This window comes from Castor canadensis, chromosome 4 (assembly GCF_047511655.1).
Source record: "Castor canadensis chromosome 4, mCasCan1.hap1v2, whole genome shotgun sequence".
NCBI classification, from domain to species: Eukaryota; Metazoa; Chordata; class Mammalia; order Rodentia; family Castoridae; genus Castor; species Castor canadensis.
This window is the reverse complement of record NC_133389.1, coordinates 98980151-99006423: the sequence shown is the minus strand read 5'-3', so window position 1 is coordinate 99006423 and position 26273 is coordinate 98980151. Positions and strand designations below refer to the sequence as shown.

The 26273-nt window shown below is 33.7% G+C and overlaps 1 protein-coding gene and 1 long non-coding RNA gene across 5 annotated transcripts in view; one reads left to right on the top strand and one right to left on the bottom strand.

The window, feature by feature from the left end:
* The window catches only part of Arhgap15 (Rho GTPase activating protein 15), a 586717-nt gene that overhangs the window by 291376 nt on the left and 269068 nt on the right, over positions 1–26273 (bottom strand). For all 3 annotated transcript variants that reach the window (XM_074070670.1, XM_074070671.1, XM_074070672.1), the window contains 2 exons: positions 9746–9844; positions 8455–8584 (listed from right to left, as the gene is read on the bottom strand). In XM_074070670.1, coding sequence (XP_073926771.1) covers positions 8455–8584; positions 9746–9844 — 229 coding nt within the window. The remainder of the gene's footprint in view (positions 1–8454; positions 8585–9745; positions 9845–26273) is intronic.
* LOC141422556 (uncharacterized) overlaps positions 1–26273 on the top strand; it is a 33718-nt gene that overhangs the window by 3351 nt on the left and 4094 nt on the right. Inside the window, exons 2-5 of one of the 2 annotated variants that reach the window (XR_012447187.1) lie at positions 2846–3003; positions 7078–7221; positions 9772–9871; positions 12324–12443. This is a non-coding gene — a long non-coding RNA (uncharacterized lncRNA). The remainder of the gene's footprint in view (positions 1–2845; positions 3004–7077; positions 7222–9771; positions 9872–12323; positions 12444–26273) is intronic. The other variant, XR_012447188.1, reaches the window with a different exon arrangement.

The window sequence follows — 26273 nt, the reverse complement described above, 5'->3', positions numbered from 1 at the left end:
AAAAATAAAACAGGGTATTAGAATAGATGATACAAATATAGAGAGATGTGGCTTGAGCTTAATCTTACAAGATGTTGTTTAGCAAAGAGGAAACCTTGATGAAAAGTAAAAGTCAGTCAGTGGATAATGGTGTGCATCAGGGATCATAGACCCTGCTTCTCTGGGATTGAAATTGTGGGTCACAAAATGGTTGTTAAAAAAACTGGAGAAAAGGACATAGGCAATGAACTGGCATGCTTCTTTAATGAAGTAATTTGATTAGAAACTGTTAAAAAGCAAAAGGAGGAAGAAGACAAGGAGGAGAAATGGAGAATTTTAAAAATTAATCTTTAATTTCAGTTTTGAATTTTGGAGTACACCATATCTTATAGCAAGGTTTTAATTCTATATTTGCTACATGGTCATGGCATCTCCTATTTAAGCATTTAATTTTATATATAGCTAGGGTATATCTGTTTACATTAAGGAAATTAGGTAGCAGGAATATTTGTCTTCAGGTACTATTTAAATAAAGAAAGATGAATTGGCAGACTGAGATTTATTTTTCCCAAGTCATCCATGAACCGTTTCTTGAAGGAAGCTAAGAGCCCTAATATAGATTATATTACATTGAATTTTGATGGAAACATCTGGTATTTTTAGATTTCCTTCATACTTTGAGTGAAAGAAATACCTGATTTACCTTATATTATGCTATGAGTAATAAGAAGCAAACTTATTTTATTTTCCAAGAAAGCATCAAAGGTTCTATTTGTTTACAATGAAAAATTTTAAGTATACCACTGGACATCCAAATAAGTGCATTTATAAAAAGCAAATTACTTTCTCTTAGAATTTTAGAAAAAGTAGCATAAGTTCCTATAGTTCAGAAGCAAAAAGAAGTAGGCCAAATAAACCTTGAGTATAAAAAGAAGTGATCATTTGTATTCAAATAATGTTTTCTTCAGCACAGGGTTCATTGTAAGAAAGCCTCAACTGTCATGTTTAGCAAAGGTGCTTTGAACTTATATGACAATAATGGCTGAATATTACATACCTAATTTTACAAGACTATTAATATATGCCCCTTCTAAAGTCATGGAATAAACAGAGAGAAACTTTCAGGGGAGATAAAAAAGCATTTTTTTCTTATGTTTATAATCACAGTACTGTATTAATGCTAAGGAAATATTGCTGGAGAGTTAGAGCACAGAGCCCTTTGGCATTGGCCTATTATTGAAAGAAAGACACTGCTTGACCTAATGAAATCAGAAATTGATTAAATGCAGTTCATCTAAGGGGAAGTATGGTCAGAGTGTTACTGCCAGGGTCAGGAGGAAAATAGGGTGATCTAGTGCTGGAGTGCTGATAGGGTTAGATAGACTTTCAGACTAGCTGATGCTATAAGATACATGACCATGGATGCCCACAGGTCAGAGGGCAAGATCAGCCCCTGAGACGGGAAAGAAGAGATTAATCAGAACATTCTTTGCTCAGCTCATAACTAAGTCCTCTTATCAAATGATTCATAGAGACCTGAACATTTTGAAGAAACTACAATGTATGGTTCCTAGGAAAGTTGGGATTGCTGCTAACTATCTTGGGAACATGTGTCAGAACAATAGCTAGGGTCAAACAGGGCCACAGTGTTGCCCTGGAACCTTCATGAAGAATACTGTTTTGACAAATTAATTTGGATGCCTGATTATCAAGTGTGTATCTAAGCTTTAATGTTTTTCTTTCATGAATTTAAATCTGCCATCCTTAACAACATAAATTTTCATTTAAAATTTTTCTTTTTTTTTTAACCAATGAAATTATTTTCATTAAAGAGCTCCTTTAACCTCTTAGAAATAGTTGTGTGGAGAACTGACATTCTTTGTTAGATATCATCTGTTTTATAACTATAGCAAACAAAATAATTTATTTTTGCATTTTAGTTCAGTATTTTATTTTTCTCAAGTAGATATCAAATGAAATTCATGTCAAGTGCATTATTTATTTGTCAAAAATGGTCAGTTTAACCATTTTAACCACATAAGGAACCTTTTTCTCCATGACAACCTAACCGCCCATACTATTCATGCAAATATTATGAGTTTTTGTTTTTTTCTAGGTAAGAGCCTTTTCTGTTTCTTTATAACTAGATAAGATTTAGCTGGTAATTTTGATATTGTTCTCTTTTTCTTAGCAGATGGCGTATTTATCTTATTATTTTCATGCATTGGCAGGATTAAGCTGTTTTATACAAAATTCTTAATAAGAAGAAATTTTAAGATATGCATTTATTTGAGACTCCAGGACAGGCTTCACAGTATGTGTTTTAAACAATTGCTAATTACATGTTTATCCAAGAAACTAGTATGACTTTTCCATTTTGGATAATAATAAACGTCTTACAAAGTTTCTTAATTGCATAGTATCAGAAAGGTCACAATGGTTATCCTTATCCTTTGGGAGGGAGGAAGAGTAGCAAAACCACGAGTTATCAGTATTTCATTTGAATGGTCTTAATGCAGCTCATATTCAGAAAATTGCATCTTTCTTTAAAAGCTTTCCCATTGTTATTAGAAAACATGTATGTTCTTTTATTGAATTATGCACCTGTTCAATGCCAAACATGTGTATGTTCCAGTTTTTAATTGAGAAACTTCTTAAGTATACAAAAAAGATGAAATAATGGTATCATGGGCACTTGTATATGCCCCATCTAGATTCATCAAATGTTAGCATTTGGGACAATGCCAACCTTAATCTGTCATTACGCACATTTTTACAAAGGACATTTGTCTTGCTGAGGACTCACTTCCGCACCCATGTTGCAAAAACTTCTTCTGCAGCCCTCCATTCTCTCCTTTCCACATAGATTTCTTCTGACTTGGAGGCTTCACATCCCCACCCTGACATCACTGAGGATTTTCAGGATCCTGGAGCCATCTACCCACAGCCATTCTGAGACTCCTAATTGCTTTGATGGAGTTGGTGCAGGAGTAAGGAGCCAGGAAATGGGAAACCAGATGGAAGGTAATGCTACTGGGAAGTCTTAGTTCTCAGGGTCACAGCTATAGAAAATTCAGAATGAGTTGTTTTGTAGAAGAAAAAACACTCTAAGTGACTGTGGAATGCTCAAGGTGCTTTTGCATCCAGTACATGGTTTCCTTGTGAAATGTGTCAAGGTCTAAGCAACTAGTTTACAACTCGAGTTTGAAAACATGATTTACTTCCAGTTGTGGCTGGTATTATCTAGATTAGAATGATCTCTGTCAAACTTGTTTTCACTTGGCATGATCATAATTACTCCTCAGGCAAAATTTTCAAACAAAGGTAACATGAAAGGTCTACAGCTTTTCATTTTAGTTATTGTGTAACTGTCTTAGTTGAAGTTTTCCAACACCATTTTTATCCCTGAAACCTCATTACACACATCATTAAGGGGTTATGAAATTAAGAAACCCACATCTAAATACTTTTAGGATTTGACCCAAAATACATATTTTATATAAGTTAATCAACAAAAAAACAGCTGAAGAAATTCCATTTCTTCTTAGTTTTTCTTTTTTTTCCCCCATTCTTCGAATTCATGTTCATTTTGGGGGTGCTTATTTATAATACTAAATGTGTCAACTTTATATAAAATTTACTCAAGGTCTTCACACTCATTGATTTTATGGTTTAGCAATTTGATGGGGATTAGATACATTACTATTGAAGTATCACCTTAATAAATTTTTAAAATAAATTTTTAAAAATTGAAAGTATAAATAAGTGAAGTTAAAAATTTTAGTTGTGTACCTTCAGGTTGTATTTGTTAATGAAAAACAATGAATGCATGGAATAGTTGATAAACTAGAGCTTTGTGTAAACAGATATCGAAATTGCTAGATGTTGAATCCTATCCATCAACTACAGCTTCTTAATGGCATTGTTCCTCTTCTGGACCTTAAAGAATCAAGAATACCTCTTGCCCCCCTTTCTACTATGTCCTGATGTGCTACTTTCAACATTTTCACCTGGGAAGGAGTCAGGGGAAAGACCAGCTGCTCATATTTTGTCTTTTGCAGCTATGACTCCAATATCCAATTCTGGCATCTTTTCCCCTATTTTCTGTAGACTCAGGGAGCAAGATGTTAAATATATATGCCCTGCTCTAGCCTTTCATCAGACACTACCCTTGGCTCTAGCCCTTTTTGGTGCCATCTGCTTGGGGATTCAGAGGATAATAAAAAGAGTTCCTATTTATTGAGTGCCTGCTGTGAGCTAAGTACCTACATCTCTAATTTCAAATTTTCACACAACCCTGTAGGAATGTTATCAGACCCCGCCTCCCCCCCTTTTTAAAATAGATCTAGAAAGCAAAGCTCAGAAAAGTTAAAAAACAACTTCTCCAAAGTTATCTGATGCAAGCTTTGTATTTTGGCCTTTCTTCTTTTCCATCACTTTCCTTGGAGAAATATGTTTGCACATCTTTGACTGACTCTCTACTTTCCATAGCAGCCCTCCCTGGAGAGCTGCTCTCCTGCATTTATCCCAGGCTGCTGTCCTGAATTTCCCACAGTGATTTGGCCCTTACATTGAATTTTCTGGCTTCTTGTCTGTTAGACTCAACTGATATCCTAAAATATCAGATTAGTACTTAATAGTGTTGGCAGGTTAGAATCACATTTTAAAAAGGAAAGTATATTTTAACACAACTTTCTGAATCCACTCATTGAGAAAACATATTTTTCCCATGTTAAACAGACAAACTGGACAAAGAAATGACCACCTGTTAGCTGGTAATGATGTTCACATGCCTTTTAAAAAGTAATTCTGACTTTATCTGCCTACAATCTTGGCGACAAAACTCGTGGGAACATCAAGGGCACAGGAAGTCAAAGGCAGCAAACTGACAGTAATGTTTGTGCTTAGACTACTAATAAGGAAGAGGATACTGTGAATCTCTGATTCCACATAGTCACTTAATCTCCAGAGGATGACACAAAACTGAATACACATGTTAAGAGAACTAAGTTTGGGTGTTCAAATCTAGGACCAAGCTTAGAGGGGTTTCACACAGGGTATTTCTTATTTGAAAAAATATTTTTAAAAACATTTTATATATATATATATATGTATACACATATATATGTATGTATACATACATACATATATACATATATATATTTCAATGATTATCTTAAACACACAGTTTTATTTGATATTGTGTGGGTGGCTCAGTCATTTTGCCTTTCACATGAAAATGAATGCATGCATACTAATTGACTTTGATTCAAAGTAATACATGGATATTGATTGTGTCTTACTTTGCAAAACCCATACTAGCTCTAAAGAAGCTTTTTAACTATACATAACTGACAAATAGAAGTCTTTCCTAAAAGTAGGGTTAGCATTAAAGATTAAATGACTCTTTTATTTTAATTGTAAAATTAGTCCCAGGAGAACTTCTGGTCTTAATTCTTTTGCCACTAAGCTTTTGGGTCTTGATTTAAGTTCACTGATGTACATGAACATTATTTTGAATTTTTTTGGCACTATTGGAACTTGAACTCAAGGTTTGCACTTATGAGGTAGGTATTCTACCACTTAAGCTACCCCAGCTCTTTTATGCTTTAGTTATTTTTTCAGGGCAGATCTTGAGTTTTTGTTCAGACTGGTCTTAGACCCTGACTCTTCTACCAGTGGCCTCCCACATGGCTGGGATCACAGGCTCTCACTATCACACCAGCTTCTTGATTAAGATGGGGTCTTGCCAACTTTTTGCCAGGACAGGCCTTGAATGACTATCTTCCTGATCTCTACCTCCAGAATAGCTGAAGTTACAGACATGCACCACTGCACCCAGCCCTTACTTTTAATTTTTAATATATCCAAATTCAAGTTTGAAATAGCCTGTGTATCTTTTATTTGTCCACTTCACTATAGTGTAATGATTAAAAGCACAGACAATAAAGCAGATTGCTTGGGTTTGAAACATATCTCCATAACTCATGTTTATACATGTTAATCTTAATTTTTCATGCTTCCATTTCTTCATGTAAAAAAAGGGTTAATAATAGTACGAATTTTGTAGGGTCCATGGGAATATTAAGTGAATCAATGTAAGACAAGAACTTAGGAGAACATCTGGTATACAGTCAGTGCACAATGTTTTCTGGTCACCACTAGTTGTTTAACTTCAAAGTAAAGAGTGAATATGAAGTCATGTGCAATTAGCTACAATTTGAAGTGAACAGAACAAATCATATGTCTCTTCCCTTGTCCTTGATTTAAGCTCAAAGTAAACAAATAACTGCCTTTCCAATGAGAAATAAATTCTAAAGAGAATGGGAGATGTTCTAGCCCTAGAATTTTTTTCTTAGCAATATCCTAACACTTTGAAAGTGACTACTTCTCAATATAGCTGAATGTTTCTCAGAAATGTTTTGCAAACCTTTCTTTTCTTCATAGTTCCAGTCTTTAGAAGCATGTCAATGCCCCCTCCAAACCAGCAATTATTTCTGGGATTCGAGATTCACTAATCACTATATCACATATCCCTTTATCTTAAATACAAAATATTTATATAATTAACATTAAATATACACTCACAATTGAATTCTATTTCTGATATCTAACCTTACGTCTGGTCCCATGTAAGGTAAAGGAACACAATAGCCAGAAATTAAAGGGAAGTGTTCTTTAAATGAAACAGCTCTAAATTGTATCATCACATTGAAAAAATATCTTTATAAATAGCCTTGTGAAGTCTTCACAAACACACCAAGCATTTTCTACACCCCGATAATCTGAAGTCCCAACATAGCACATCTAGCTAACTAAATATGTTTCTGGCAGTTTTTGAGAGTTATGGAGTGAGTTCTTGAATAATGACTTAATTTCAAAAGGTTGCATCCACTTTAAGTTCTCATGTAATTTGTTCCTTCTTCCTTGTCATTTATGTGTATTTGTATGCATGAACAGATATTTGTATATGTACTTATATAATCATCTAGCATATGTGTACATGGATTTGTACTCATTTAGCAGCCTTTCTCAATTTACTAACTTATCCTTAAGGTCAAAAAGCTGAGGTGTAACTATAACAATCTTTGGTCACAGGAAAATGACTGAAAAGAGCTAGGTAGAAGATCCAAGAAAGATGGTATAATTTTTAAGGCTTTGGAAATTGGTTTTCTCTGATTTCAAAGACATCTACTTGTTCTTACAGAAGATAGAGACTCAAACCAACTCTATGAGATACAGGTAACATGTTTTAATAACTCCCATTTACTTGGATGGAATTGGAGAACATCATTCTGAGTGAGGTTAGCCTGGCCCAAAAGACCAAAAATCGTATGTTCTCCCTCATATGTGGACATTAGATCAAGGGCAAACACAACAAGGGGATTGAACTTTGAGCACATGATAAAAGCGAGAGCACACAAGGGAGGGGTGAGGATAGGTAAGACACCTAAAAAATTAGCATTTGTTGCCCTTAATGGAGAGAAGCTAAAGCAGATACCTTAAAAGCAACTGAGGCCAATAGGAAAAGGGGACCAGGAACTAGAGAAAAGGTGAGATCAAAAAGAATTAACCTAGAAGGTAACACACACGCACAGGAAATTAATGTGAGTCAACTCCCTGTATAGCTGTCCTTATCTCAACCAGCAAAAACCCTTGTTCCTTCCTATTATGGCTTATACTCTCTCTACAACAAAATTAGAAATAAGGACAAAATAGTTTCTGCTGGGTATTGAGGGAGTAGGGGGGAGAGGGAGGGGGCAGAATGGGTGGTAAGGGAGGGGGTGGGGGCAGGGGGGAGAAATGACCCAAGCCTTGTATGCACATATGAATAATAAAAAAAATAATAACTTCCATTTATTGAAGAAGAAGCATCTGGGAAAAGATTTAAAAAGATGCTGAAGATCATTATGTAAATAGTGATCATTATTTTTGCTACAAATTTGGTTGTTTTAGAATATTAAAACTATATGTGACCTTGGAAAACATCTAATTCACATCTTACATTTCCTATCAACCTCTGAAATGTACATTTCTAAATCTTTCTGGTGGCCTAAAAAGTGTGGATAGTGCATAGACTGTTGACTTAATTGAGCCAACTGTGGTGGTCACTCATCTCTTTTAATGTATGGAAATCAAACAGTCAGCATACCAAGGTTTGGAGACGCTTGACATTTCCCACTCTCAAAATCAATCACCAATTTGAACTCCATGGCTATTACTCAGAGATTCAGAGGTTTGCTGTAAGCACAGACCATGACCTTAGAACAATTATTTTCTCAAAAGGCATTACCAACAATGATGCGAGCAAAGTGCCCAGACTGCCCTCCAGTGCATGAATCCCTGGGCAGGAAATGGCTACGAATCTTCCATGAGTAGTATGACTTTGGCTTAAATCTCATTTCAATGCATTTATATTTCATAAGCACTGCATTTAGACAGAGTTAGAATGAGTAAGTCAAAGAAAATACTCACTTAAAGATTTTCTGTGCTCTGGTTTCTGTTCTTTTATATCACTATCATAGTGACTTAGCAATTCACTACTGGAGGATCTCTGGATTTTGAATAGTTCCAGATTTCTTGATGGGCAACTTGGATCCTTTGGCTGTAAATAACAAAAGATTAGATTGAATAATTTTATTAGGAAGAAAGGACTTATCAAATAGTTTTGTCCTGTATTGGTATTGGATATAGACAGATGTTTGAAGTAAGGCAATGATTTTGGGATAGTGTTTATAGGCTAAAATCAATACTTAAATTTAATTATAGTTCAAAAAGTGTACACAGTGCTTATTAAATCTTCTGTATTATTCCAACCATTCTATATGCATTAACTTAATTAATCATCATAGGGATTCTATTAGGTCAGCAGCATATTATTACTGAAAAAGAAGCTGAAGAAAGAAAAAAACAATTTGCCTGGGTTACAAAACTAGTAAATGATAGAATCAGTATTCAAACTCAGAAATGCTGTCCCAGGGTCCCCAGTAGGAGATAAAAATCTGTGTTCCTTTTTTTCTATATATGGGGATTAATGGATGTTTGGGAAAAATGAATTTAAAAAAATTTTAAGGTTTGATCCCCAAATGATATAATATTTCAACTAAATATTAGTAAAGTCACCTAGAAAATGTTGAAAATGTTGCATTTTCTCATTGTATATTATAATAACATCTCTCAGAAACATTTTTCTCAAGATTTTCCAAATATCAGTGAGCTGAAATTAGAGTCAGTACAAAATGAGTAGTTTTAAATAAATTGACTCTTTTAGAAATATACTCTTATGTGTGATTTAAGATAATTTCTTGAAGTTCTGGATATGTTATTTTCTTGAAAAGAACAATCTAGCTTAGCTGGAAGAACAATAAAAATCAGTACAAAGAATGATTATTTGTAGGTATTATTAACAGTAGTCTTAAATAAGCTGATAGTTATTTTTAAGAATGTGTACTAAAGAATGCACAAACTGAAACTGTAAAAATCCAGTAGTTATTAAGTGCTTGTGTATTTGTTACAACCTCCAGTAAATGAATATCTGCATTATTCTAGAAAAAAAAGCACTGAGATTTTGAAAGAGAGAAATTAAATGAGATTTTGTTACACAAATCTGTCTGTAGGAAAGTTTCCTAGTCTAGAACGCCAAAGAACTTACTATCTTTCAGTTCATAGAATCCATTTACATTGCATGTGTGTTATATGCCTGACCAATAAGATTTAAGTGACTACATTTTAACTAATAATGGTAACAGTCAAAACAAATACATACCAATCTGTCAATTGCATTTTTGATAGCATGGAACCAATCCAATATGATGAAATCAATATCTGACTGTAGAAGAAACTCATTTCCTGATGCTGTTGTGATCTGAAAAAAAAAGAAAAAAACCAACAGGTAAGAAAATCATATGAGATAGATCTATTATATTTTTAAAAAATCCTTTTTCCAAAAACACACTTTAATACACTTTAATATTTTCTGATATTCCAGTAATTGTCTTTCTGGGAACTGAGAGACTAGGATCATTTTGAACTGCTCTCTATAAACTGTTTTTTTCATGTCATAACAAATACATTATTGTTTTAATAATAGAACGATTAACTCAGAGTAGGGCTAAAGCTGAATTACTTCAACTTCAGGAGAAATAAGGCAGGAAATTCAGAGTAATACAGACAATACACACTTAAAGTTAGAAGCCGCAGAAAAATGTACCCGGGTGTGTCAGAATTCATTCTGCACTTTTGGCTCTTTCCTGTTTGTCTTTTTCAAATCTAATAGTATCTCTGTATTTGATTTCCTTTTATGGAGGCTCTAAAACAGATTATTTACCAAAGAGACTAATGCAGACTTTCCAAAAGGTCAGTCAGATGAATAACATTTGGCTGTTCTACTTTCCTATCATAAAGATCTATAGGAAAGTAATAAAGGACCAATTTCTTCACAAAGGAAGTATACGGGAATAAAAGTTCATTTGCATATTTGGACATCTCCTAGAGAGTATTTATCAAATGAACATCCACTTTCCCAGATCTCAGTGCTGTTAAGTAGTTGGCAATGCTTAGCATGTAACTATATATTTTTTTCATTACAATGAATCTTTTTTCTCCCCAAAATTGTGAGACAATGATGTGACCCTATAGAAATAGAGCAATGCTGCTTAGAGGAGAATTTGATTAAAGTGGGTGTGGATACAGTTTTTGCATGGGGTCATCAATCTAAACTATGAAGATTTTCTCTTCATGTTATTGACTTCTTGTTGCAAGAGGAAAATGAACACTTCCCAACGACTGTCACACATCAAGCAAGGCTTCAGAGGTTCAGAGGACTGGCATTTCAAAATACTAAATCAAGAGCCAGTCATTCTTCTCAGACTTACTTGCTCTGAATAGGAGGTGAATGCTAAATGTGGTATGGGTTCAGAAAATCACAAATCATGTCTCAGACTATCTTTATCATTCTGTCTTCAAAGTGACAATTATTACCCCAAAAGGCTTACTGTAAGGGTTTCAGTGATTCTATGAAATCACTTAATGACAATGATCTTGGAGTTTTTAAAGAAATCTTTGTGACACATATGTATATAGATGCATTTGTCATTTATTTCACAAAACTCTGTAGGGATACATTACCCAATACTACAAATCAACTATTCTTAAATGACATGATTTCCAGTATCAAGTTGGTCCACATCACAATAAAGACAGTAACTGTCTAAAATGGATGCAATTATAAGAGATGAAAAATTGGAAAATAATAGGATTTAATTATCCACATTAGAATTTGACAGATTACTGGGGTCCATCACTCCTCCTCTCTCCCTCTTTTTAAATAAAACTGCATGTAAGATTTGGGACCGCTCAAAATAATCCTATGTTCCCTGTGTCCAGTAAAAGGCAGCTAATTATCTGAACACCATTGCAATGCTCTTTAGTTACATGAAATCCCAAATATTTACTTTCTAAAGCGTTGCCTCGGAAATAGAAATCTAAAAATACAAGGTCACGTCTAACACAAAAAACTAGTAATGCCCTTGACCTCTACCTTCATCTGAAATTTAAATATTTTGATTATGAACATGTTATATAATATCACAATTTGTTACTAAACACAAAGAGAAATGAATTAGCCAAGGCAAAAAGTATAACCTAATATAATATTTCTCTTCCAGTAAAAATAAACCATTGTTAAAATTACAAAAAAAGAACAACATTTTAAAACTACAAGGAACAAACATAATTAGATTTACTGTAATCCAAGGTTTTAGGAAAGAGCCAGCATAGTTCAGTTTTTGGCCTAGTAAACTCAAACAGTGATAAAATATAAGTACTTCAATAATGTATTTGCATTTTGGGGGCATGCAGTGCAAAGGGGATCTTTTACTGCTAACACAATCCAAAGCACAATGTTATTTTAAAAGTCTCTTTGTCCAAATATATTACTGCATTAATCATACATAATCAGTGATTTACAAATTCATTTTGGGAAGCTTGATGAGGGAACTACATGAATGCAATTCTTTCGAATCATACTATCAGAGACATCCAGTTCACATCCTTCCCTCTGTCTTCCCACTAATTTTTCAAGTTACTAGGCAGTCTGGAGAAGTCTGCTACTGCTCTCTACAGTTTAAATGCATCCACTTCTTAATTACAGTCAGTAATTGACTTTGTTCTGCTCCATTCCAGTCACTTACAGAAAAGTAGTTTCAAAATTTTTGATTGGTCAAGTCCACTTAATTCAAGTTTCTCAATACATTTTTTTAAACACTAGCTCTTTAGGATTTCTGATAAGTGGTTTGCTGAATCACATTTGCACTTTGAACAACTGAATTTTCAACACTCTCTAGGGAAAAAAAGACATCAGTAAAACATGTTAGCTTTGACTAAACCTTTGGATTGAACAACGCCTGATGCCAATCTGAAGTGATGTACAACTAATAACAAGCATTAAAAGATCCAATATTAAGGTATGATAATGTACTCTTTATATATCATGTTTTGCCTATGTGAGACTGATGCTGGGGTATGGTGATAAAGGAACAACTTACAGAAAACATGACAAGTTTAGGTAAGAGCTGCTGGTCTCCATTGTGCTTAGAAGTTTACTTTAAGCAAATATCTAACGAAATGCCTCATCTCCTCTAAGTCATATTTTGAAGGGATATATCAGGGAATCAAAGCAGTTTTAATGAAATGTGTTAGTGTTGTCAATAGTAAATACCTTTAAGTACTTGTCTAGGGAAATTTATCTCAAACTTTTTCACTCTGAGTAAGGGTTCCATCTCAATTCTTTCTGGAAAGAAATTTATGCCAGGAAGTTATATAAGCATGTCCATTGTGCAACATGTGGACCAGACACATTCATGAAGGCTTTTTTTTCTTGTACTATTTTCCCTGGAGCTTAGAACCTTTGGAGTGTGTCCTTATGACTCCTCGGAAGATGGAGACAGGTATAGGCAAGCTCCAAATTCTATTGATAAGAGATGTAGAAGGAAGATATTTGTGTTCTTAGATTTTAATAACGAATATGGTTGTGCTAATCGAAAACATTTCAAATGACTTTTAAAGAGTAGTGTTTATATTTTTAAATATTATCCTTTCAATATTGTCAACTAAGTATCATTCTTCTCAGTATTCATTGTGGCAGTGAGATTTTACTGTATTAGATTTTAATTTAAATGAGAAATTACTATGTAGAATTGAACTATACAATTAAAACTTTCGATTGTTTCAGCTATTAGAGTAGAAATAAAGTCTGTTTTGATTTTATTTTATTGTTTTTATAATTGTTTACATGTGCATACATTTTAAAAAATAAAATCATTTTAAAACTTCCTTTTTTCTGATTATAAGAATAATATGGACTTATTGTGGAGAACAGGAAAAATAACAAAGAATCAAATTAAAACTCTTCATAGCAACACAGAGTAAACATTATACACACTTTAATTCAGCTATTTCTAATCTTGTATAATGATCAAATGAATGTAATAATGATCAGTGGATAAATTTATGCTGCAGATAGATACCTTATCAGCAAAACATGGCTACATATGATTGACTTCTTGCTTTCCAGTTGATCTCAAATACACATGGGGAAATTATCAAACATACAAGAGATATTAAGTGACATTACACTCCCCTTTGTTGATTCCCCAACCTTTCAGCTACAGAATAAATTCCACAGATATTTCTGCCTTCGGGGGATGGAGAGGATGTGTTCATCACTGAACACCTCCCTGATCATCCACAAGGGCTGAAGAAACATCCACTAAGTACAGGCACATTGTTAGAAGCTACATAACACCAACCCCTCAAGACCTCACAATCTGCTTGGATAAATAGGACATATGCATATAAAGATAAGTAACAATACAAAATGACTTATGCTAAGCCCAATGTGAGTGGCAATGCTTATGTCAGGATTTCAAAAAAGGGAATAATTACTGTAGTCACATTTACATCATGGAATTATGTATAAATTATTGATCATGATATGTTATTCTTGATTGTATCAACTTTATGATATTAAGGATATGAATACTACCACTCGGTATGCAAAGTGATATCAGCTTTAATGATCTCAAAGCACATAATAAATATTCTCCAAATGCAGCTTCCTTCCACTATCATAAAGCAATTTTGCAAATGAAGAAAATGAAGCAAATGAGGAAAATGAGAATGTCATTCTATCAAGTAGGCATCACTTTAAATGACAAAATTAAGAGATTACAAAGATCTTGATTTCTAGTTCACTCATTCTCAGCAAACAGTTTATCCAGTCAAGGGCTTTGTGTGAATATAGAGAAAGGCCATATGATTTCAGCCTCGGTTGTAAAATTTGGAACAGTGACTTAGAAAGGGTTGTTTTTCCTTACAGTTATGCTAAAGGTAGCATAATTTTAAAAGATCACTCAATATTCTGGCTCTGATTCTCTTTTTTTTTCCTTTTCTTTTCTGTCCCACCACTCTTTCCTCGCAAAAACAAATAATCACTCTTTTGCTATGAGAACACATATTTAAGGGAGAATTGAGGCATCCAGAAAACCTTTAAATCCTAGAAAGGAATAAAACAATCTTACATATGAACAAATATCTCCCACATTTTGCTTAAAATTAGTTTTTCACTAAGAACTTAAGGAGAAGTTACTCTACCTTAATGAATCTGAAACTATGTATGGGAAATATATAATGAGATGTGCCAAATATCCAAAGATCATTAAATGATATTGCTACAGTGGTTCTAGAAATAAGTGGATAAGAGGAATGGAATTTAATTACTGCTATATTTGGAGATATTCTGGACTTTATGATAAAATCATCATATTTGAATTAAATTAAGTAGAAATAAAAAATTATGTCAAAATATACTAAATTGATTTGAAGTGAATATGGATTTTTTGTGATATTAATTTTGGTCATATCTTTATTTAATATTTATAGCATAAAATATAGATGTATATTTTGGCTACATTATAATAAGATACTGAGAGCTAAAATTGAAGCAATAATCTTTTTAAAAAAAAAACCCAGATTCACATTTTTCTCATCTTGCATCACACTCCACATTGGATCTAGCTGATCAAATGAAAGCTGTCATGGATATACTAATAGTTAAATTACTCGGTCTCAAAAGTGTTTATGATCACCAAAGGAATTACATTATCGGGCTGCATGTCTGTCTCAAATTACAGCCTGCTTGAGTAACTTCTAACATTTTTTTTTTTAACATGTGAGACCAGGGATAACACAAAGCTAAGGGTAAAATATCAGCTTGAAGTAAAAGGTCTTCAATTTGTCTTTCCAAAAATGTTACTTATTAAGCATTTTGTGAGAAAGTATTTGCCTTGTGTTCCCAATGTTGCTAGATGTTAAGTAAATATATGCTGATTATAAAAAAAAAAGTTGCTTTGGCAACTCTCTTATTAAAATGCATTTGTAACCCTATCTGTCATGAAAGTTTTGAAAAGTCTGTTTACTTTGGATAGCAGCCTTATCCAGGGTTACCCTAGCAAACAATGATAGCAGTCTTCAGAAGTTGTGTGAGGAACAAGCCTCTGGGGATCCATTTTTGTTTTAATTGGCACACACAAACACTTTTCTGGTCTGTCAAGAAGATCAAGCTAATATGCATGGAGGGTGTTATATTCTCAGCTTTGGGGAGCAGTAAAGCTCCCTTTATTTAAGTAATTTAAATGATAGACTGCAAAAACTTTGCAAGTCAGAAAAATGTTTTATACTTTCTTAGGGAATATTTGTTTTAAGCAACGGAAAATGTTCTACATATCTAAAGATGTTGAAACTTATAATTACACTGTTTCTTCTGACTCTGAAATGTCCCTAAATCTACACGCTACTAAATAATCCAGGCCACCAATGGATCCTGCATTTCCACAACTCCCCCTGTGTTAACAAATGTGCGTTCATTAGTTTCCAGATGTTTATTAGATATATTTTCAATGTGTTTGGGTTGATTGATTTGCATGTACATTTATTGGAAACCTCAGTGGTGTCATCATATCAACATAACCTGCCTATGTAAGCAATTTCTTTTTTAATGGAAAGTAAACAAGTGTTGAACTACACACACGACAGATCTCAAGAGAGATGCAGAAATATAAGGTTTAAGGCCAACCTTTCAAGAACAATGCTTTTTAATTGAAATTGAGCTGTACTTTTGACACTCAAATAATTTGGTCCCTGCATTTTTACATCAGAGATTTGTTCTGCATTAAAAAAAATCGGGTCCATAGTGAACACTTACACCCCATGTCACTTGCCCATTCAAATTTTCTGTTTCTTAATAAAATATCTAACCCCCCAATTCATTTCATGCAAACAAGCAAACAAAACCTCATGTTCATTCTTTAACCTGTGTTAAATTATTTTAAGTACTTGGAAGCAGTCTTCTCAATATTCATGTAAGAATGCTTGCCAAGTAATTAGTAGATAATTTAGCAGGTTCCACAGTTTTGCAGTCAACTATACTCAAACTTTTGCCTGTGGTGCTTATATGAAAAATGACTGAGAAAGTGACTAATGGAAGCAGTTGGTTTATAAAGATATTAGATTAGAGTTTTGTGGCTTTTATTGTTAATTTTGAAGCTTGGGCAAAACAGTGGTCTTTAGCTAAGCAAATTATCCTGTGACTTGTGTCCATTGGAGCCCACCAACTGGCCATTTCTTCCAACTGTGAATCTGCTTTTAGCCTGAGCTCTATATTGACTGTGCTCAATTATTTACCTAATTGCAGGACATTTGGGTATCTGCTGCTCCCATCATTTTCAAATTGGAATTATTTTACTATCACTGTTATTATTTAAATAAGGCTCAAATTAAAGACTTTAAAAATTCAAAAGTGTAACATAAACACAAACTCTCCCTTTCCCCAGGATATGGTAAATTACCATTTTCTTCTATACTTTCTAGAATCATGTGTAAACATTATGTATGCATTTATATTTTAAAGAAAATATCATGGGTACTGTTCTGGTTTTTTTTTATTCGTTTAATTATTTAAGCTATGGTCATCTTCCATGTGAATTTATATGCAATATCCTTTGCTTTCTCTACCATCTCCTCCATTGTTTCCCCCTCTAGTCCATACTTCATATTGCCGCCAAAGTGATCTCTCTGAAATTTGGATCTGATCATCCCATTCCTCTGTTTGATATCATTCTGAGGTTCCCCACAGCTGTTGCAGTGTATGTAAACTCTTTAATTCAGCCTGCCAGATCCTGTGTGTTCTGGCACCTACCTGCTCTGCAGCTCTCCTGTTCCACAATTCCCTCTGCATTTCTAGGATCCAGACATATAAAAATGTCTTTGTTTCTCAGCTGTCCTATACTTATCTGTGTTTCTTCCCTCAGAGCAGGTTGTTCTTGCTGCAAAGAACCCTCTGCCTTCCTTTAGTAAATCATTCAAATCAATTTAGATTGCCTTTTCAGTAAAGGCTTCTTTGAAAACAGATGTTCCCTCATCCCCAAGTGTTCTCCTTTGTCACTGCTCTAAGTGGTCTACATTGCAATGCCTTGTGGATTTTTCTGTTCTCCTACTGTTGTATAAGTATCCTGGGGCCAATGGCTGATCAACTTACACATAGGGGCACTAAGAACATAATAAATAGACAAGACTTATATACCTTATTCATTTCAATGAGTGCATACTCTTCCATTGTTTGATATGGTCTAATATATTTAACTCATCTTCCATAGTAATACAATTTTGAAGGCTGCAATATAATTTCATTCTTTTAGGCAATGCAGGTAATGTAATTTTAACATCCATTGATAATACTTTATCAGAGTAGATTAGGTAAACTATTCTGAAGATTGATAACAGCACTCTGAAGACTATTTTCCCATCAACCAACAAGTTCTAGTCTTTAGAAAATAGAATTATATACTGAGAGGGACCAAGAAGCACCAAGAGTTGTCCGTATTTCAATGCTGATACCCATGAGAGAATGTTCTTGATTACATTCAAAAGCTACACATATTTTAGGTAGAATAATTATACTAGATCATCCAAACTTTTCTCCTTATTTTTGGAACTTTCTAATTGGTAGTTGACAGTCTAGGAAATTGGACACAAACTCAAGATTTTAAAGAATTAATACTTAAGTTAAATAGTCATTTGTTTAGAAAAGCTCAATGATACAAAAGTGTACATTGCTCACCCATTAACATCGCAGCTAATAGTTGTATTAAAACACATTTACCATTAATAAGAATGCAAAGTGTGATGGGAGATGATTGTAGTTATGTTACTAATAATTTTATTTAGAAGCATTAGCTAATTTTAAGATGCAGTGATTTAAGCAGAAGTAACTATTTCACCAACATACTATTCACATAAGTTTATTAATAAGTGCTGAAGTTGCACAATAAGAATAAAAGATGTGGCAGTATGCACGTGTGTCTAAGCAACTGTAACATATTTGGCAATGATTTTGAGTGTTTATAAAACATTCAAGAATTGTTCCATGTCTACGTACATTAATGAGAACACCTGTTAGCTTTAGTGCCATACAGACTTATTTGCATCAGATTCAGGGTTTTGCATACTGTACATCACTTTTTGAAACAGTTAGATGCTTATAGAGAAATATAGCTAAGGGAAAAACAGCAGCTTGAATGCCTTCCGGCTTAAGACAATTCAACTCCAGGTTTCAGTATAAAACAGAAATCTGCTGAATTACAATACTGACAGTTAGAAGTGAATGTAGGTGTGTTTTATATTTTCTACATTCAGAGAACAGAAGATACATATAAAAACCTGTGCTTTAATCTTCAAGTAAAATTATAGTCAACTGAGCTGGTTTCCAGACAAAGATGACAAGTAAGGAATGGTGACATCACCAAGAGACAGTTTTTGTGAACTCAGAGGCTTCCTTCCAAAAGTTGGTTTCTTTTCCAGTCTCAGAAAATCTATGGATGCTGGCCTATCCTGTGTTGTCTCCATCCCTTTGCCATTGAGCCCTTGCTATGCAATGTCAGAGTTGAAAGGAGAAAAGGAGCCGAGTCAGGTACTTCTGGGCTATGGTTCAGTATAGCTAGTATATACCAATGTAGAAAATGTGCCGTCATTCTTGACAAAAGCCAGTGAATTTGTTTTCATTAATTTCTCACAGAAAATAGTCACAACTTCTATAGGTCTCACTCTATTGACACGTCTGTCTGCTACTCCCCATTGGACTTTAAAGCTTCTGTGATTTAAATATTTTCAGTTATTGAGGAGAGCACAAATCTGTAGATTCACAGCCTCTATTATCATCATTATATTTAAGAGGTGCAATATTTATATCAAAATGACTCAGTTGGTGATAGATTCTAAAGATAAACATGTATTTATGGTGGGAAAAAGTGTGATTTATAACTATTTTTCAGACATAAACAGTGAACCTCTGTTCTGTGCTAGTAAACACAGATTAGCCAAGGCACACAGGAACTATTCCCACTTGCCACTTTGTTCTTGGAAAACAGGGAATTAGGAATGCACTTTCCGAGTACAAAAAGGATGGTATCTACTTTCTTCTCTGACATCTAACTGTATGTTTCTCAGAGAAACAAATGTTAGGTGGGGGACTTGGAGATAAAATACTGATTTTTCTTTGTTCTAGAATCCAAATTACATAATTTAGGAAGTAAAGGTAAAACATTTCTTGTGATTTCTGATAATTTTGAAATTGGATTTAATCAAGAGCTTAATGACCTAGAATTTTTTTACTCTTTATTAAGTAGCATCATCATTCACTAAAGATGATAGGCTAATAATATGTTTAATTAGGAAGCTCTTGAATGAGGAGATATTTCTCTTTTCTATTAATGATTTGCTTATATAAATTTAAAACATTGAAATTTTTGCTGAAAATGTACAAAAAATTGTTTGGCATATTGAGAAAAATTCCTATTTATTCAAAAGGGGGGTTATCTTTAAACAAATATGGAAATGTATTTAACATTTCTAAAACTATAGTTTAGTGTTATGTAACATATACTATATACATAGAGGTATATATTATATATTTTCTATACTACTGTATTTCTATACTACTGTATAGAAAATATATAATATGTACCTATGTAAGGAAATAGAAAGGTAGAGAACTTGATGATACTTAGAAAAAAATCATCTGTGACTATACAATAAAGAATGACATCTATCAGTTGAGCAACAGGCCACTCACTTAACAATGGAATGACATATCATTCTATACTAAGTGTATTTAAATGTGTAGTAAAATTATTTATACTATTAGTAGGGCAACTATATAATTTACTGCCCAAACTGTGTTGTGAAGCACAAATGACACTATTAATAATTATGCTAGGAAATAGGCATAAGTCAGGTCCATTTTTGTATATTGGGATATATATCACTACTCTTCATATGAGACACTGAAGAATCATTCAACAGCCACTGATTGTTAGCTGGCTAATGAATACTACCATGGATCCAGCTCTATGAAGTACAGCAGAAAAAGTTAGCAGTGACTCTTTCTCTTAAGAATTTTATAATCTAGTGTGACATACAAGACCAGAATGGGAAAACAACTAGAAAATAACAATTGAGTTATGATCATGATGGGATATGGAGTCATTTTAATGGAATAAACCTGTTTCTCCAAGTGTGGATGGGAGTGCTCAAGGAAAACTATTGGTAAAAGGATATTAAAAGTTCAGATGAAATTTTGTAGAAGAAATGAAGGAGGAAAAGAGAGTTACACAAGTAACAGGAATACCTTATCCAAAAACTCAGAGGTAAGAAAGAATACAGCATTTTTAGAGGACATTAAGAAGCTGTTCTCCTGGTGGACTTGTTTCCCTCATTCCTCCTGATATGGAGCTGCTCCTCAGAAATCTCTCAAGTCATGGTTCTGCTTGCTTAGACACACATGCTTAAATGATTGTATTGATGTTAATATTAATTAAGTACTTAAATCATAACATTTTAATAAAAATTAAATCCCTAATTTATATCTCTAGTTCAGTCCTCTCTTCTGGTATTTATTCAATTCAGTGCACCATGTCCTCAGGTCTGATCTGTTTACTGCTATTCGGTGTTACTACTATTCATTCTCTAAATCCATGTATTACTAAACTATTAATTTGATACTTTGCAACTTGTATCTAATTTTTCTTTTCATTTCCTCTTCTTGTTAACTGCATAATTTTGAACAAGTTATTTAGGACATTATGGTTTGATGTATTTATCAAGAATCTGAGAAAAATAATAATACCTACCTCATAGGACCATTGTGAGGAGTATATAAAATATAATCCAGTAGAAGAATATAGCATAGCACTTGGTAAATAGTAAACTCTTAAAATGTTATTGCTATCATTGTGTGGTAATTATTTAATTGATTGATTCATTAATCGTCACTTGGATTTCACACACTTCTTTTAATTCAGGAAACTGCTCAAGTATCATCTATTCAGGAAAGACTTTTAAAATCTCTAAAGTTCAAAAAAAGTGGTGTCCCTTCAGCAGTTTGTATTTACTCCATCATTGGTGTGCACCTCACTATTGTACCTATCTAGCTGCTTGCCAAACCCTGGTAAGAGTTTAATCTCCATGATGACAAAGATATCCTTGTTCTGGGCTGAGCACCCAGGGTACTACAGGCTCACAATATAGGATTATCAAATAGTTGATTTGGCATATTGTACGGTAGTGCTGTCCAGATAATAAATGACCCTGAAATTTAGAAAATACTTTTTATTTAGCAAGTTATACAAGAAGCTATATATACAGGGTCCAAGTAGTGATTGGGTCCTGGGCAGAAAATACATCAGTAGACCTTTGCCACTTTGTCAGAGGAGGGAAGATATTTTCTTACAGCTGACTCTGTATTTCAACTTCCCTTACTGTCAACATGGTGCTCTCTTCTGAGGTAGTGCCAATGCATCTATCTAAAAAAGATGCTATGCCATTTTATCTGATGGAGAATGCCTCTTCCAGGGTCTCCCTAGTTTTCTGGTTCCTGGTCATTTTCCCTCTTGTCCACAAAGCTTGGGCAGCTTGTTTCTTTGCTTTTGATTCTGCTAGATGTTTGAGGGGCTTGGCATTTGAATTAAGGTGTTTTTCTAATCCCTGGATGACTTTATACAATCTCAAACTTTGAGAGTTATCAATGCATGTGGTCATTAATATTATGTCTTTACCAAATCTTAATTTTGTAGCTGTATCCTCTTCTGGCTTCTTCACTTGCGATGACCTATCATGGTGACTTTTCTAGTATACCAGATCCTCTCAGCTGGTAGAAGTCTTTTCTTCTATCCCCCCTCTTTAGAAATGGAGGCTCTGCTGAGTGTCTCCTTGGTCCTCACTGCCTCACCCATCCAAGACTAAATCTGCCTTCCACCTGCCTCACCCATCTAAATTATAACACATGTAATGATAGAATAATCCATATTTGCATTCAAGAGAGCATGGTTATGAGAGCTTCTAAAATGAACCATTCCAGCATATTCAGTGATTATACAATCGATCTTTTGAAATGCAAAAATAATACTTGTTGAAACTGTTCCGGGAATTGGGGGAGGAGAGGTGAAGGAGAGTGGTAGAGGGGGTGAATTCAAGCATGATATATTTGATACATTGTAAGAACTTTTATAAATGCTACAATGTAGCCCCACCCAGCACAACAATAAAGGAAAAAAAAGAATATGAAAAATAAAATGTCATCATTATTTGTGGTTGGAGTGCACACCCTAACTCAAATATCCTAGACTGTATTCTATTATTTTAATTTTAAGGTTTGGTATTCTATCCAGCAGACACACTTTCTTATCAGCTCAAACTTTTCCATAGTACCTTTCCCATCTGTATTATTTTTGCTAGATCAACATGGACTCATTGTCCTTAACTGGATTATTCCTAGTGCCAAGCAATAATACTAATCTTTGACTGGATAGTATCTGAGGATCACCAAGACAATGAGTTGATCCCCCAACTTCTAAGGTTTTCTTTGAAGTTGTGTCATTTATCATTCCCTAGGATCCCGAGGAGTAGGACTTTAAGGAGAACATTCTTCCATTGTGAGAACCAGTGTTGAGTTTGTAATCTGCTACCCTTGATGAATAGCTTATAACATTGGTTCTCCATTTTATTGAGTTTCATCAGCAACATTTTCTTTAAAAGTTTGAGATTTAATTAGATTAGTTTTATATGCAGCTTGTGAATTTACCTAAAAGCAGATGGAGGAGGCATTAAAGGAAGAATTTATTCCAAAGTTAAAGAAGCCACTGCCCTGGAGGCATAATCTGGCTTTCAGACATTTTGGCCATGATCCATGGTAGGAAATATATCTACATTGCCAACTAGTTCCTCTACCCCTTTTTTTCTTTGTCTTTCTCCCTACCTAGTTTCTTTCTCTTAGTCACACACACACTATATCTATCTATTGTATCTATCATCTATTTATCCATTTATCCATACATCCACATTTTATATATACTACTCTCTCTCTCTATTTATATATACTATGTGCATTTATGTATGTATACATTATGTAATTGGAACAAAAATTTCATAAAATAATACTTCCCTTTACTAAATGGAATATAGTCTGATTTTTTTTATTCTCTTGTATTTTTTTTTTACTTGATTTCATTGAAAAATGCTGGTCCCAACTCAGTAAACTGATTTTATCACCACTTAAGAATTTTGAATACAATTTGATAAACACTGGCTTATAGAATAATGAAAGATGCAATCTTTAGACCTTGTTTGTGGTGCTATCTTTGTCTTGTCTCTGCCTCTGTCTCTCTAGGTTTATTATAAGATGCTTCAAAATGTTCTCATATCTGTTAAAACTTAGATATTTAAACCTATTGAAATTTTCCAGAATATTCATCACATGTTTTAGTATTAGACCCAGGTGATCAATATCCCATGTGGGGGATTCTTCACTGATAAGTCATGTTCTGCCATTTGAAAGTAGAATTAGGATGTGGTTTTTTGGAATTTGACTTAGACTCTAAGTTTTCTAAATATACCTTAAAGCAAGGGTTACTTTATAAAAGAGGAAACAAAGACATGGGTAATGCACTGTTTGGAATACATTTGAGATACCTCACCATGATCTGAAGAGGGGAAAACCAAAGTAGTTAAAAGCCTGGCAAACTATCACAGGCAGAGATGGCAGCTATTTGTTTTTAAGTCTCTTGCATAGAAACAATGAGTGCACTCCACATTGCCTCCTGCAGCACCATGATACAAAGTCTGGGAGTAGTTATTAGCATGTGTCTGTGCGATGGGAGGGAGAAAGCTAAACATTTTAATAGTGTTATGGCCTCTCCTTCTCAAATTCCCATTAATGCAAATACAGCACATGTGTTTTAAGTCCCAAGAGCCTTGTAGGACACAAATCACAGATGTGGAATAAACATTATCAGAGAACATGACTTCATGGTCTTCTCCTTGCCATCAACCAGATGCCCTTATGCTCCATGATGTCAGGCAGATATTGTAGGATATCTTGAGCAAAATCACAGAAAGTCAGGGTCTTTTGAGGGCCCAAGATGGTAAGATTAGAAATCAGACTCCAAAGACGTCTTGGTAAACTATGACAGAAGCTTTAGCTATGTTATGGCTTTCAGAGAACAGTTACCACTATGGTAATTAAAGATAATAAAACTTACCCGGCATGCACCGAAACTGCCATAAACCTATGCTCTGTGTGGAGTAGAGTGTTCTTTTTAGGTATCCCAGACAATAAGATGGAAGAATGAGATAAAACAGGGAGCTGGTGGATCTCAGACATACAATAAAAATTTCCCTAGCTACCCTGATTCTTCTATCCAATTTCCCACAGGACCATAATGCAGAGTTCACAGTTGTTTTGAGATTGCCCTGTTTTCTTTTTCTACCTTCTGTTTTCCCACATCATTCTTGTTCAAAATTCTCAGGCTCAGAGAGTGAGTAAATGAGTAACTTGTGTTTCTTCTGCATATCCCACTATCATTACTATATTCTAAACCTACCATTACATTTGAGAAACTTGAGTACTCTTCTTACATATTGATGAATCTTATTTTCCCACATTTCCCATAAGTGAGACTACAGTATCCATATGCTGACCTGAACTTAAAACTTATATTGGCAGTATTGTCAATTGCCATGTAGTGTGATTCTAGGAGTGTTAAGAAGCTGCTTTGGGTGACAAACTAATTCCTAAACTTGCTGTCTGATGTCTGGAATTTTAATTATCATGTTATCCTTTTAGATAAAGACTAAAAATAGTTAAATGGAGGGCTATTATTTTTATGTAGTTTTTGTTTAGATATTAGTATAATATTACTTTCATGAAAAAAATATATGAAAATAAACTGTTTTTGCTTATATATATATATATACATGAACACTTTAAAACATGCAAAAGTCATAAATATGCAAAATAAAAATTAAAACTACATCTAATCACAACTCCAATATAGCCCTCTTGATATTTAATGTTTTTCTTTCCATACTTTTAAGTGCATGTTCTATATGTGCATATATATGTATATATACGTACACACATATATATGCATATTTATACCATGTATATGGTGGTATGTAGGTCATACATAGGTCAAATAAGATATATAATATTGTATCTTATTTGAGTTTTAAACATACCATGAAGGTTTTTCCATGGCATTATTCTTTGAGAGCATCAGCTTAATGGAGCTATAACATTCTGTCATAGAGAGCTACCGTGATATATTTGTCTTCCTATTTTTCCCCAATTTGTTTGTTTCTATTATTTGTCATGATAAATGAGAGCACATTATATAAACATGACTTTGTGCTAAAAGTTCTGATTTGTTTTTCTTACAAGAGATTCTTAGAAAGAGAATTGTCAGGTCAAATGACACAATTTTGAAAGGTTGCTGAAATGCATTACTAATTACTTTGTAGAAAAATTGCTCAAAGTTGTATTATTTCACCAAAATTTAAGAGTGACTTATTTTTAGTTCATATTTTCTCCAAAGTCTAGCATTATATATTTCACAAGTTTTATAGGAAATATTTTTGTTAGGTTTGCTTTTCTTTCATAATTAGCCATTGTGTTTTTTCTTCTTAGAAGTTGCTGCTAGTATTCTTTTAATTTTTAAAATTTTAGTATTATTAATCTTTGTTAGAGTGAAGACTTTAGTAAATTTGTAAAACCTTGGGAGAAATTTCAACTTATTTTATCCCAATTTATTTTGAGTAACAACTAATGAAATTATTTATGCACAAACTATTATTTTTATTTTATATTGGAAAATTCAGTTAGTGCTCCTTTGTGATTTTTCCAGTTT